Raw genomic sequence first — 12655 nt, forward strand, 5'->3', positions numbered from 1 at the left:
CACAAGAGAAACTAGAAAGTGTTGTTTTGAACTGGATGATGAAAATATGTCAAAATTTGAGGGGTAACTGTCATAGCCAAGAGGGATCTAAGGAGACATGATGACTAAATGAAATATGATAGCCTGGTTGATATCCTGGAAGAGAAGAAGGATACTAGGTAAAAAATGAGGAAATAAAGTATGGAGTTTAATAATAATGTGTCAATATTAGTTTATTAATTGTGACAAATTATCAATATTAATGTTAAGATGTAGATAATATGGGAAACTGGGAGTGGAGTGTATGGATACTCTATTTGCAACTTTTCTATAAATCTAAAACTATTCCAAAATAGTTTGTTAAAAAATACTAAAAAAATTTTTTTCTTTTTTTTTGAGGAAGATCAGCGCTGAGCTAACGTCTGCCAATTCTCCTCTTTTTGCTGAGGAAGACTGGCCCTGAGCTAACATCTGTGCCCATCTTCCTCTGCTTTATACGTGGGACGCCTACCACAGCATGGCTTGCTGAGCAGAGCCATATTTGCACCTGGGATCCGAACTGGCAAATCCCAGGCTGCCGAAGTGGAATGTGTGAGTTTAACCGCTGCGCCACCAGGCTGGCCCCTAAAAAATTTTTGTAGGATGCAGCTAATGCAGTGTCTAAAGGGAACTTTATAGCTTTAAATACCTATTTTAGAAAAGAAAGGTCTAAAGGCAGTGACCTAAAGTTCTGCCTTAAGAAGCTGTTAAATGAAGAGCAAAATAAACTCAGTAGTTAGAAGTAAAGAAATAATAAAGATGAGGGGCCAGCCCTCTGGCTGAGTGGTTAAGTTTGCACACTCTGCTTTGGCAGCCCAGGGTTTCACCAGTTCGGATCCTGGGTGCAGACCTAGCACCGCTCGTCAGGTCATGCTGAGGCAGCGTCCCACATAGCAGAACCAGAAGGACCTATGACTAGAATATACAGCTATATACGGGGGGCTTTGGAGAGAAGAAAAAAACAAAAAAGATTGGCAACAGATGTTAGCTCAGGTGCCCATCTTTAAAAAAAGAAAAAAAGAAATACTAAAGATGACAGAAGAAATCAATGAAATAGAAAAAGACAAACAGTAGACAAAATTACAAAGCCAGAAGTTGGTTCTTTGAAAAGATCAACAGTATTGATAAACCTGTAGATAGACTGGTAATGAAAAACAGAACACAAATTACTAGTGTCAGCAATGAAGGGAATTTATCACTACAGATCCTATAGGATAATGAGATATTATAAACATTTTTATGCCAACAAATTTGACAATATAAATGGATAGTTTCTTGAAAATGTCAGTGTACTAAAATGCTCACAAGTTGAAATCTGAATAAGCTTATATTAAAGAAATGGAATTAATGATTAAAAAAAAACCCATCCCACAAAATTCAGGGCCACAGTGGTTTCACTGATGAATTCTATCAACTGTTTAAAGAAGTAACATCAGTCTTGTATAAACTTTCATAAAACAAAGGGGAAACACTTCCAAACTCATTTCACAAGGCCAGCATAATTCTAATGACCAAAACCTGATAAAGACGTTGCACATTTTTAAAAAAAATTGTAAAACAGTGTGCCTTATGTAAACATAGACTCCAAAAATTCTAGGCAAAAAATTAACAAATCATAATGCATCATGACTAGGTGACCAAGGATAGATGGATAAGTATCTGATGAAGCAAGTATAGTAAAAGTTAATGGTAGAATTCAGGTGGTAGCTGTAGGGGTATGTGAGAAATTGAGTGTGGGATATTCACTATAAAATTCTTTTCCCAGGGGGGCCGGCCCCGTGACTGAGTGGTTAAGTTTGAGAGCTCCGCTTCAGCGGCCCAGGGTTTCGCCAGTTCGAATCCTGGATGCGGACATGGCACCGCTCATCAAGCCATGCTGAGATGACATCCCACATGCCACAACTAGAAGGACCCACAGCTAAAAGTACACAACTATGTGCCGGAGAGCTTTGGGAGAAAAAGGAAAAAAAAAATTCTTTTCCTATTTCTGTGTTTGAAATTTTCCAAAATATAACATAGGGAGAAAAATCAAGAGAATATTACATTCAGATTTACGTTTTAAAGAGATTACTGCTGCTGCAGTATAAGGAATTAGGGAAGCTCAGGATTACCTGAGAGTAGTTTGAGAGCGGTTACTATACTGAGACCACTTAGGAGGATATTATATAGCTATTCTTTTTAGGCTGGTAATTTCAAGGTAAATTTGAGCCCTGGGACATTTTTCAAGCTGTTGGAATGCTAAACTTTTGAACAGCAGCAAATTTTGTTAAGCATGTTTTTTTACTACGTGCTTGCTGAGCTGTTTGGTTATATCACTGCCAAATGTACGGCATGTATGTGAGCTTTTAGTAAACATTAGACTTTTGACATTTACAAGGATACGTTGAAGATTTTTGCAAATTCCAGGATTTGCAAATACTACTACTTCAGCAGCACGTAAGTTCCTCCCTTAAATCCAATGAAATATATGGTGACTTTCCAGAGACTTAATAGTTTTTTAAATAAAGGACACAGGCATTCAGAAAACTGTTGATGTCAATTAAACTGCTAAAGTAAATGCTTTACTGTATTTCACCATTACTGTGGTGTAGTCAACCATGAACTTAAGAGAGTCTGTGAAAAGAAGCAGTAATGAAGATGATTCCTGTTATAGTCGTACCAATTGGATGAAGATTATTGAACTGTTAGCAGCAAGAAGCAAGAACAACAAAGCTTTTTGAGGAGAATATTGGGCAGTTACCTAGGCTCACTCGTTAGCTTGCAGTGATTATAATTCATGTCACAGAATTTTAAATTACTATGTGGATCTTTGGGGTTGCTTGGAAATATGTATATAAATGATATGTTGAATAAGGAATGCAAACTTTTTTTTTTTGATGAGGAAGATTCACCCTGAGCTAATATCCATTGCCAACCCTCCACCTTTTTTTTTTTTTTCGCTTGAGGAAGACTAGCCCCGAGCTAACATCTGTGCCAGTCTTCCTCTCTTTGGTATGCCTCCACAGCATGGCTGATGGATGGAGCAAATCTGTGCCCGGGATCCGAACCTGCGAACCTGGGCCGCCAAAGTGGAGCACGTGGAACTTGAACCATTAGGCCACAGGGCTGGCCCCACACTTTTTAAAGTGTTAAGTAAGTGCAACAAGCTATCCAGTTATACTTTTAAAACAGTGTTTGTACAAGCTGTCTTGGCTTATGGCTTACTCTGTTATATGAGGATAAGTTTTGCTAGTATTTTTATTACCTTGTTAGTGTTGACGTTATCCCAGTTTGTCAGTCATTTTGTCCTCTAGGACATAATGCTTGGCAAGTTCCAGAATTGAATAAGGAATTGGAACCTGACAGTAGTTCCAATTCTGAGTTGAGGAATCAGACTGCGGTCTGCCCTGTCCTTCTCCTTGCCTGGTGATGGGCAATATGGACAGCTTCATTTGCTGGAGGCTCGGCCTTTAATGCCTTTTCCTGAGTCACAGCCTTAACTTCCTGTCTTTGTTTTAGCCCTGTGCTTACTAATAAAGAGTGGTTGCTAAGTGTTATGTTAGAGCAGATAATATAAAAAGTAGGAATGCTAGTGAGTAAAATGCTTATGAGCTTATGCTCTGTCAAAGATACTGGATATAGGAAACCACCAATCACTTGCCTTGGGAAACAGGAGGCAGCCAGAACTTAATAATAGCAAATGGGACAGCTACCTGGAATAAGCCTTTGAAAATTGTAGTTATGGTTTGATGTGCCCCAAAATACTTCCTGATCTTTATTGTCAGCTTGCTAAAACTCCTGCCATACCTAGGAGCCTTGGAACTTTCCACTCAGCAAAGTGAGGACCTCCCAGAAGTGCCAGGCATATCTTTGTTCCATAACCGCCTGGGTAACCTAGGGGTGGTGGCAAAAACTTGTTCTGTCACTGAATACTTCTCTCTGTTGCCATGTCCTGCTTACCAGAAATCCGTTAGTTTTCTGTCAGGGTTAAGGTAGAGGCACAGAAAGTTACCTGTGGAATTCAGAAAAGGAATTTGAATCTGAGTACCACTCCCCACCTCCCAACAAACCAATGATTAAGCTTTTTTTTTCAGTGTTTTACAGTATATTATTGTCATACAGAGTCTGAGTTGGCTTTCATTATGTCAAAGTTCAAATACCTTAAGTACTAGTGGGTTTATTGTAATGAAGGTTATGAGGTGTCTGAAAAGACAGATCCCTTCCGCATGGTAAGTTCAGGGAGAGCAGATATACCTGCCATCAGACACACTGTTCATGCTGATTTGGAGGTGGGGTTTTTTTTTTTTTTTTAAGATTGGCACCTGAGTTAGCATCTGTTGCCAATCTTTTTTTTTTAAATTTTTCTCCACAAATGCCCCCAGTACAGAGTTGTATATTCTAGTTGTGAGTGCCTCTGGTTGTGGCATGTGGGACGCCACCTCAGCATGGCCTGATGAGCGGTGCCATGTCCGCGTCCAGGATCTGAACCGATGAAACCCTGGGCTGCCGAAGCAGAGGGTGTGAACTTAACCACTTGGCCATGGGGCTGGCCCCTGCAGGTTGTTTTAACAGTAAAATGGGATAATGTGACAATGTGTCAAGGTTCTGTGACATAAACAGTGTTCTTCAGCCTTGAGTAACATAATAAATATTTGGAGAAATATTCTGACATTGATGTTTGAGATAGACTGCAGTGTTAGGAGAGAGTGATTAATTGGAAGGCTGTCCTACTGACCAGTTTAAGTCACTTGTGAGTGATTGCTCTGTGTAAGGATGGGGAAAGCAGAACGAAGTACAAAACGGAGTCTGCAGATTCTAATGCAGTTGTTCTACTCCGCCTGCACAACTGTATTTCTTTTCATTAATAAGCTATATGAGTGATTCTCACATACTGCTTGGGTTTAGAACTTTGTTTATGTGTTGGGGGCAGGAGTCAAGCAGGAAACGTTAGTGACTAGGGCAGTTGGGTGAAGGGAGAAGAATGGTAATTGTATTGACAATAATAATTAGGATGTGGAGAAAAGGTATTTATTATAGGATTTTTTAGGCTATTATGACTAAGAAATATCACAGATATTTCACAGAGTTATTTGGAGAAAATTGGAAAGATTTCATAGTAGGTATATTTATTTATTTAAAGTTTTTTTTTCCTTTTTCTCCCAACCCCCCTCCCCCGGTACCTAGTTGTGGGTCCCTCTGGTTGTGGCATGTGGGGTGCCACCTCAGCATGGCCTGATGAGCGGTGCCATGTCCACACCCAGGATTCCAACCACTGAAACCCTGGGCTGCCAAAGCGGAGCATGCGAACTTAACCACTTGGCCATGGGGCCAGCCCTTATAGTAGGTCTATTTAAATAATATGGGGGACAGTGTAAGGTGGCTGAAGTGAGGAATGGTTGAATTGTTTACGCTTACTTGTGTAGTGTAACCTCTCAAGCACTTGGAGATTGCAGAGTTGGATGATTTCTCTGTCTTTGGCTTCTAATCCTTGTTAAGACCTTTAAAGAGAAATGGTTCCAATCTAGAAGGCTGTGAGCTAATTTCAGTATTTCAGAAAGCTTAGAGGAAATCATATACTTACCCAGTTCGAGGATGTACGAATTAAAATTCCTTTGTCCTTGGCTGCAATCTGTCAACTCAGTGTTTAAATACTAGGTTTTCCTTATTGATTAAATACTTTGCTAGCAGTTACACTTTTTGATTTTTTATAAAAGTGAAAATGAATGTACTTAATTCATGTAGATTAGAAACATGGAGCTTGGGGCTGGCCCCGTGGCTGAGTGGTTAAGTTTGCGCGCTCCACTACAGGCGACCCAGTGTTTCATTGGTTCGAATCCTGGGCGCGGACATGGCACTGCTCATCAAACCATGCTGAGGCAGCATCCCACCTGCCACAACTAGAAGGACCCACAGCGAAGAATATACAACTATGTACTGGGGGGCTTTGGGGAGAAAAAGGAACAAATAAAATCTTAAAAAAAAAAAAGAAAAGAAACATGGAGCTTGTGGGCCTGGCCCCGTGGCCGAGTGGTTCGTGTGCTCGCCTTCAGCGGCACAGGGTTTGGCCACTTCAGATCCTGGGTGTGGACATGGCACCGCTCCTCAGGCCATGCTGGGGTGGCATCCCACATGCCACAACTGGAAGGACCCACAACTAAGAATATACAACTATGTACCGGGGGGATTTGGGGAGAAAAAGGAAAAATAAAATCTTTTTAAAAAACCATGGAGCTTGTGAAAGGAAAAAATAAATAAAAAGAAGGAGCCTTTAGTTACAAGGTTGATAGAGAATATTTTCTTATGTGGCTTTATTTCTTTATCCATTTACTAGGAGTTGATGTCTTTGGTTTTTTTAAATAGAAACAGTTTGTATTTAGTCTTTTGTTCTCAGTTGAGTAAATATATAAAAACTCCACAATAAGTGCTGTTGCTTGTGCTAGAAAGTGACACTTTCTCATTGACTTTATTGCTTCTAAGTTTTTGTTTCTGTTTTGCTTTGATGGCTAATAACTTGAAGCAGTATTAAGAACATTTCTGGACATACCTTCTTTACCACTGTTTTCCCTACTCTTACAACAGTGCTTGGTGCTCAATAAATGCTTGTTGAATGAAATAACAAAATATTACATGTAAATAGTAATTAAACTTAAAGTATATGTTAAGATATAAGGAAATTAAAAGAATAATTATGCTTTAAGACTTAGCACCAGAGTGATTTATGTTAATTTCGAGGTTTAGGCCATTATTAGCAATATTGGAAGCATAAATAATACTGTACTAATCCATAAGGATATATTTGTCTGTTTTATTAGCTGGTTGATGTTCAGCTTTCTCAAATGTACAAAATTTTACCCTGTAATCTCGTTTTGGTGTTTCATACTTTGTTGCTGAATAAAATTATTTCAGACATTCAGTAGTGGTCTGCAGTGGGTTGCAGTAGCAAGGAAGCTGCCAGGTGACCAGGAGAACAGGGAGCATTAGGCGTCTTCCCATGGGCCCTTCTGCCACGTTGTCCAGGAGTTACAGATTAAATTAGGGTAGTTTATAACTTCATTACTCACAGTTTTAAGTCCCCAAGGAAGGAAGCCAGACAAGGAAGCAAGTATTAAAGCCCAGTGTTGTGTGTGGAGGAGAAAACAATGTTGCTGGGGAGTGGAATTAAATTCTCATGTAGAGCATCCTTGCAGGCACTCGAAAGGAAAGTAGGCTAGTGCTAGAGGACTGTAAAATAGGAAACCTTCTAGTCTTAATCCATACCCCCGTATTTACCTAGCTCTTTCTATCTCGTGTTTAGTAACCCAACATAGTTCCATTTAGTAACCCATCGTAGTTCCGTAATGTGACAGTATGCCAGACACTGTTCTAAGTGCTAGACCTGTACTAGTGAATAAAATATGCAAAGTCCCTGTTCTGATGGAACTTAATTTTTTTTTTAAGGTTGGCACCTGAGCTAACATCTGATGCCAATCTTCTTTTTTTTTGTTTTCTTTCTTCTTCTTCTCCCCAAAGTCCCCCAGTACATAGTTGTATATTCTAGTTGTAGGTCCTTCTGGTTGTGCTGTGTGGGACACTGCCTCAACATAGCCTGATGAGTGGTGCCATGTCTGCACCCAGGACCCAAACCGGGGAAACCCTGGACTGTTGAAGTGGAGCGTGCTAACTTAACTACTCTATCACGGAACTTAATTTTAAATGGAAGGAAATAGAGAATAACAAGTAAATACAAACTATGTCAGGTAGTAAAGGACACTTGTTTCAGATCTCTCTCACTGTGTAACAAACTACCCCAAAATTTAGCAGCTTACAACTATTTTATTGTTTCTTACAGTTCTGTGGGGCACATCTGCATGGTTCTTTAACTGGTCTTGCTTGGGGTCCCTTAATTAGCAGCTGGGCCTGGAATACCTGACGTGGCTCCCTTGCCCAACATGGCTGTCGGATGGTCCTGGTTGTTGTCTGGGTGCTCAGCCCAGGCCTCAGCTCTTTTCCCCTTGGCCTTTTCTTGTGGCTTGGCTTCTCACAGCATGATGGCTGGGTGCCAAGAGGGAGTGTTCCAAGTGTGTAAGGCCCATTCTCAGAAATTACGTTGTCACTTCCACCACATTTTATTAGTCAAAACAGGTCAAAGGAGAGGGAAAAATAGACTCCACCTTTTGATGGGTGGTGGTGACAAGATCACATTGAGCACATGGGGTGGGAGATAATGTTGATGCCATCTATGGGAACAATCTACCACAGTGCTATTAAAAAATGAAAAATTAATCAAGCTAATGAAATAGAGGAAATGGGGGCAGAAAGTACAGTATTCTATAGGAGGTCAGGCAAGGGCTCTCTGATGAGGCAGCATGAGAGTGAACTGTGAGAACCACAAAGACATCTTTTTCTTTTTTAAATTTTTTATTTATTTATTTTTTAAGATTTTACGTTTTCCTTTTTCTCCCCAAAGCCCCCCAGTACATAGTTGTATATTCTTCGCTGTGGGTCCTTCTAGTTGTGGCATGTGGGACGCTGCCTCAGCGTGGTTTGATGAGCAGTGCCATGTCCGCACCCAGGATTCGAACCAACGAAACACTGGGTCGCCTGCAGTGGAGCACGCGAACTTAACCACTCGGCCACAGGGCCAGCCCCCACAAAGACATCTTAAGGAAGAGTATTCCAGGCACAGAGAAAAGGAAATATAGAAGCCCTAAGGTGGGAGAATCACTGGTGTGATCAGGGGATAGCAAGGAGGGCAGTGTGGCTGGAATGGAGTGATAGAGGGAGACAGGTAGGGCATGGAGGCAGGGTAGTGAGAAACAGATTTTGTAGCTCATGGCAAAGGACTTTGGATTTTCTGTGATGAGATGGGAATCAAACGGAAGATTCTGAGCAGAGGCGTTATATGATCTGACTTATATTTTAAAAGAATCCTGTTCTGAGAATCTTTGGCTCCTGTTTTGAGAATAGATTACAAGAGGACAAGAGTGGAAGTAGGGAGTCAGGTCAGTGGGCTAGTGCCATGTGAGATGACAGATGTGCTAAGTAGTGAGGAGCACCTGGATTTTGAATATATTTCAAGGTGGAACTGACAGGATTTGCTAATGAGGGTGGATATGGGGTAAGAAAGAGGACCAAGGATGACTCCCAAAGTTTTTGCCCTGAGTACCTGAAAAGTTGGAATTTTCATTTACTAAGATGGGAAGACTAGGGGAGGAGCAGGGTGGAGGTGAGGGAGATGCAAGACTTGTGTTTTTGGCTATGTTAAGATGAATCTAGAAGATATCTGGGGAAAAAAAGTTACTAAATGTTACTTCCTCATTGCAGGTGTGACGTTGAGTGCTTCAGATCTGGTCACTATGGTACGAGAACGAAAATGCATATTGTGCCACATTGTGTACAGCTCAAAAAAGGTAATAATAGTAGAAGGAGAATCTGAGGCTTAATGACTGATCATTTTTTCAGAGACATCATATGGAATTTTATAGATGGGTAAAAGCTTTAATGATGTCTTATTTATGCTTCTTTCCTAAAGCATAGTCTCATTCCACTGGTTTCTTTCTCATTACTGTCTCATAAAGCCAGTAATTAACTATATTATTAAACCTCTACCCAGAACTTGAGGATACTCAAAAGTAGATGATAAGGAGAAGTTTAGTTAGTAACTAGTTATAGAGAAAATACCTTAAAGTTCTGTTTATTTGTGGTTATAAAGTATGACTTTCTGATTAGTAGAGGATACATTTATTATATGGACCTGCGTTCTGTTTCTGCCTGTGCTTGTGAAGAGTGCAGCTCAGCAGAAATGGTATTAACAATAGCCTTAGATGGTCACAGGGTGGGGATGTTGCTCTAAGAAAAACAGACATTTTTAAGAACTAAAAGAATTTATCTGTACCTTAGGAAAGTGATTTGTCTCACTTTTTCTTGCCTTTATCCTTTGCTTTCAATGTAGTGCTGCCAGCTTAAGTACTGAAGAATTTTTTCTTTATGCTTTTAAGTTGTTAGTGATTGGCATTGAAAATTCAGGGAACAGGGAAGATTATCCTGGGTTAGCCCAGGAAGTCTGAGTGAACCTTGAAAGATGCTTGGGACTAAGATGGTTTAAAAGAAACAGAGAAGAGAGATTTTAAGTGGGAAAACAACACGTACAAAGATACCGAGATAGAGTGGATATAACAGTTCTAGGAGTCAGTAGGAAGGCTCATCTGATTAGAACAGTTTTATCTTGGGAATAGTGGGACTGCATTTTAATTTGTAATTTGAAGACAGTGTATAAACAGCGTTGAATGCCAGGCTGAGGAGTGCGATTATGATCCATCCAGTAGGCTGGGGTGAAGAATTTTTTTTTTTCCTATTTAGGATTTCTGTTAGTGATGGAAAAATCCGTTGAGATTTTAAAATCATGTTTAATAATATACCTACTACCTTTTAAAAGTAAAAATCCTGCTTTTCTAGTTTTAAAAATTTAGACCAGGGTTAATACACATTTTCAATAAACGAACATTTCTTGTCGCTACTTTCAGATTGGAGGGAGATGGGAATTCAGAAGATGTGAGATGAATGGGCAGACGCTCAGCTGTGGGCTCAGACTGTCATGGAACACAGCCCTATCTTGTGATATCTCATAATTTTACCATTTTAAGTCCTTTGGGCATTTTTTCAACTCTGGTTTAAAACATGTTTTCATCTCTTCTTACTTTTCCATGGATCATAATGAAGTTAAATCAAAGGCTGGGATTATCTATTCCTGCCTTAGGGAAAGCCAAGTATAGGTTTGTAAGCAAGGGCGTGGCATGATTCAAGCGTTAAGATTAATATGGTCTAAGAAATTATCAGAATGGGTTAATTGTGAAAGGAATAACTTAGATACTTATTTTTAGATAGATTATAAACAACGTATGTTGAAGAAATTCTTTCCTCTAGTTTCTCAAACTAGTGTAACCCTAGTTTCTCCAAATACACTGGGAGGAGAAAAGGATCTCAGGTAACTTAAGTATGGGAAAAAGCTGTGCACTCCATCCCTGAGTATCCTGATGCTGGTGATCTTATGAAAGACTGAGAAGCCCTGGGGTGGAAAAATAATAAAACAAAATTTTTGTATTATTCAAGGTTTTCCGAATTTGTTCAATCACCAAATCCTTTCCCCCCACCCCCTTCCTGTCCCTGCTTTTAAAAATGTACTGATGAATATGCAAGGAGCTAAACGGAAGCTTGTTAGCTGAGCAGGTATGCCTTTGGGGCTGTTACTTCAATCCTATGCCTGTGGATCTTTCCCAATTTGTTTGGAAGCTCAGTTGTCTCATTATTTGCATTCATTCCTTGGAGCAGAATGAGAGAGAATTTTGCATGTAAATTTAGGAAAATATTTGTGAAGTGTTTTAGACAAAGTCATGTTAAAACTAGTTTTGAATGATAACATTTTTATAACTGAAATAGAATATAGAATTGATTTTTATATTACAGAGAAAAACCCATTTCATTGAATACTGTTTTGGTCAGGAATGGTTTCATTGCAAGAAACAGAGTTCACTTAAAGTCAGGAAAAGGGGATTTGGCATACGTAAATCTAATCCACGGAAAAATTGAACAACAGGAAGTAGAGGGATGTGAGCAGGTGTTGTGTATTGTTCATGGATTTTTTTCATTCTAGTTAGTGGCCACTCAGTTGTAGCTAGAGGGGGTCACTTGTAAGGCTGTCCCCTTCAAATGAGTCATTTGTAGAGATAGGAAGGAAGTGATGGCCATCTTCAGTAAAATTGCCATTTAAAGGAAGTGTTTTGAATCACAACCCTGTTTGTCACACTGTAGTAGATAAAGTAAGAATAGGTTGTTGTACTCTTTTTGACAAATGAACTGTATGTAATGAAAAATCTCAATGCACTGGATGCTTACAGTGTGACATGGTGTTTGAAACAGTGGCTTTGGTGTCAGATCTGCCAGGATTTGAGTCCTGGTCTCACCACTTGATTATCTATGACTCTGAGAGGGCAAGACTGAATATTTTCACAGTTATCCCTTCAGTGCCTAGCTCCCTACTTGGCACATAATAAGCACTTGATAAATATTTGGTGAAGAAATGACAACTTCTCTGCATGCTTGTGTCCCTATGAAGTTAATTTTATTCCCTCAGCAGTGTTTTGCGGTTCAAGTGAGAAAATGTTCGAGGCACTTAAGCACAGGGCACAGTTAAAAGTCATACTCAACACCTGTAGTAGCCCTTTATTATATGTGTAAGCAACCGTTCTCTAATAGGGCATGTAGGCTATATATACTTTGGCGTGACAAAGGGATAGACATTTACAGCTTTTTGAGTTTTTTGAGGTGTGTTTTTGCATGTTTTTTAAGTGGAGGTTCTTTCTGCAGACTTTATTTTCTTCCAATTAAGGATGAGATGGAGGGAGGGGAGAACCTAGTAAATTTTCAAACTTTGTGTTAGAACCAAACAAATCAACTAGGGGGGAGTGGGCAGTGAAGATGAAGGCACGATTGAGCAGCTGTGTTAAAAGCAGGTTTAAAAAACTTCCTCATCAACCATAGAGAAGTTCTGTTCATAACTTCTATCTAGAATTGATGTATCCATCTGTTCATTCAACAGATATTGACAGCTGTATGCCAGGCCCTGGCCAAGACATGAGTAAGCATTGTAACTTAGGCTTGAGAAACTCTCATTTGAGTGGAG

The 12655-nt window shown here is 39.7% G+C and overlaps 1 protein-coding gene across 7 annotated transcripts in view; it reads left to right on the forward strand.

The window, feature by feature from the left end:
• ZNF106 (zinc finger protein 106) overlaps positions 1-12655 on the forward strand; it is a 59385-nt gene that overhangs the window by 8199 nt on the left and 38531 nt on the right. For 2 of the 7 annotated variants that reach the window (XM_070238554.1, XM_070238571.1), the window contains exons 2-3: positions 3024-3150; positions 9301-9386. The exons of 1 other annotated variant lie outside the window; for it this stretch is intronic. In XM_070238554.1, coding sequence (XP_070094655.1) covers positions 3036-3150; positions 9301-9386 — 201 coding nt within the window. In that variant the 5' untranslated portion in view covers positions 3024-3035. Of the gene's footprint in view, positions 1-382; positions 571-3023; positions 3151-9300; positions 9387-12655 lie in introns of all 7 variants that reach the window. 4 more of the 7 variants (XM_070238556.1, XM_070238566.1, XM_070238561.1 and 1 more) reach the window with 2 other exon arrangements.

The sequence above is a fragment of the Equus caballus genome, chromosome 1 (genome assembly GCF_041296265.1).
Source record: "Equus caballus isolate H_3958 breed thoroughbred chromosome 1, TB-T2T, whole genome shotgun sequence".
Lineage (NCBI taxonomy): Eukaryota > Metazoa > Chordata > Mammalia > Perissodactyla > Equidae > Equus > Equus caballus.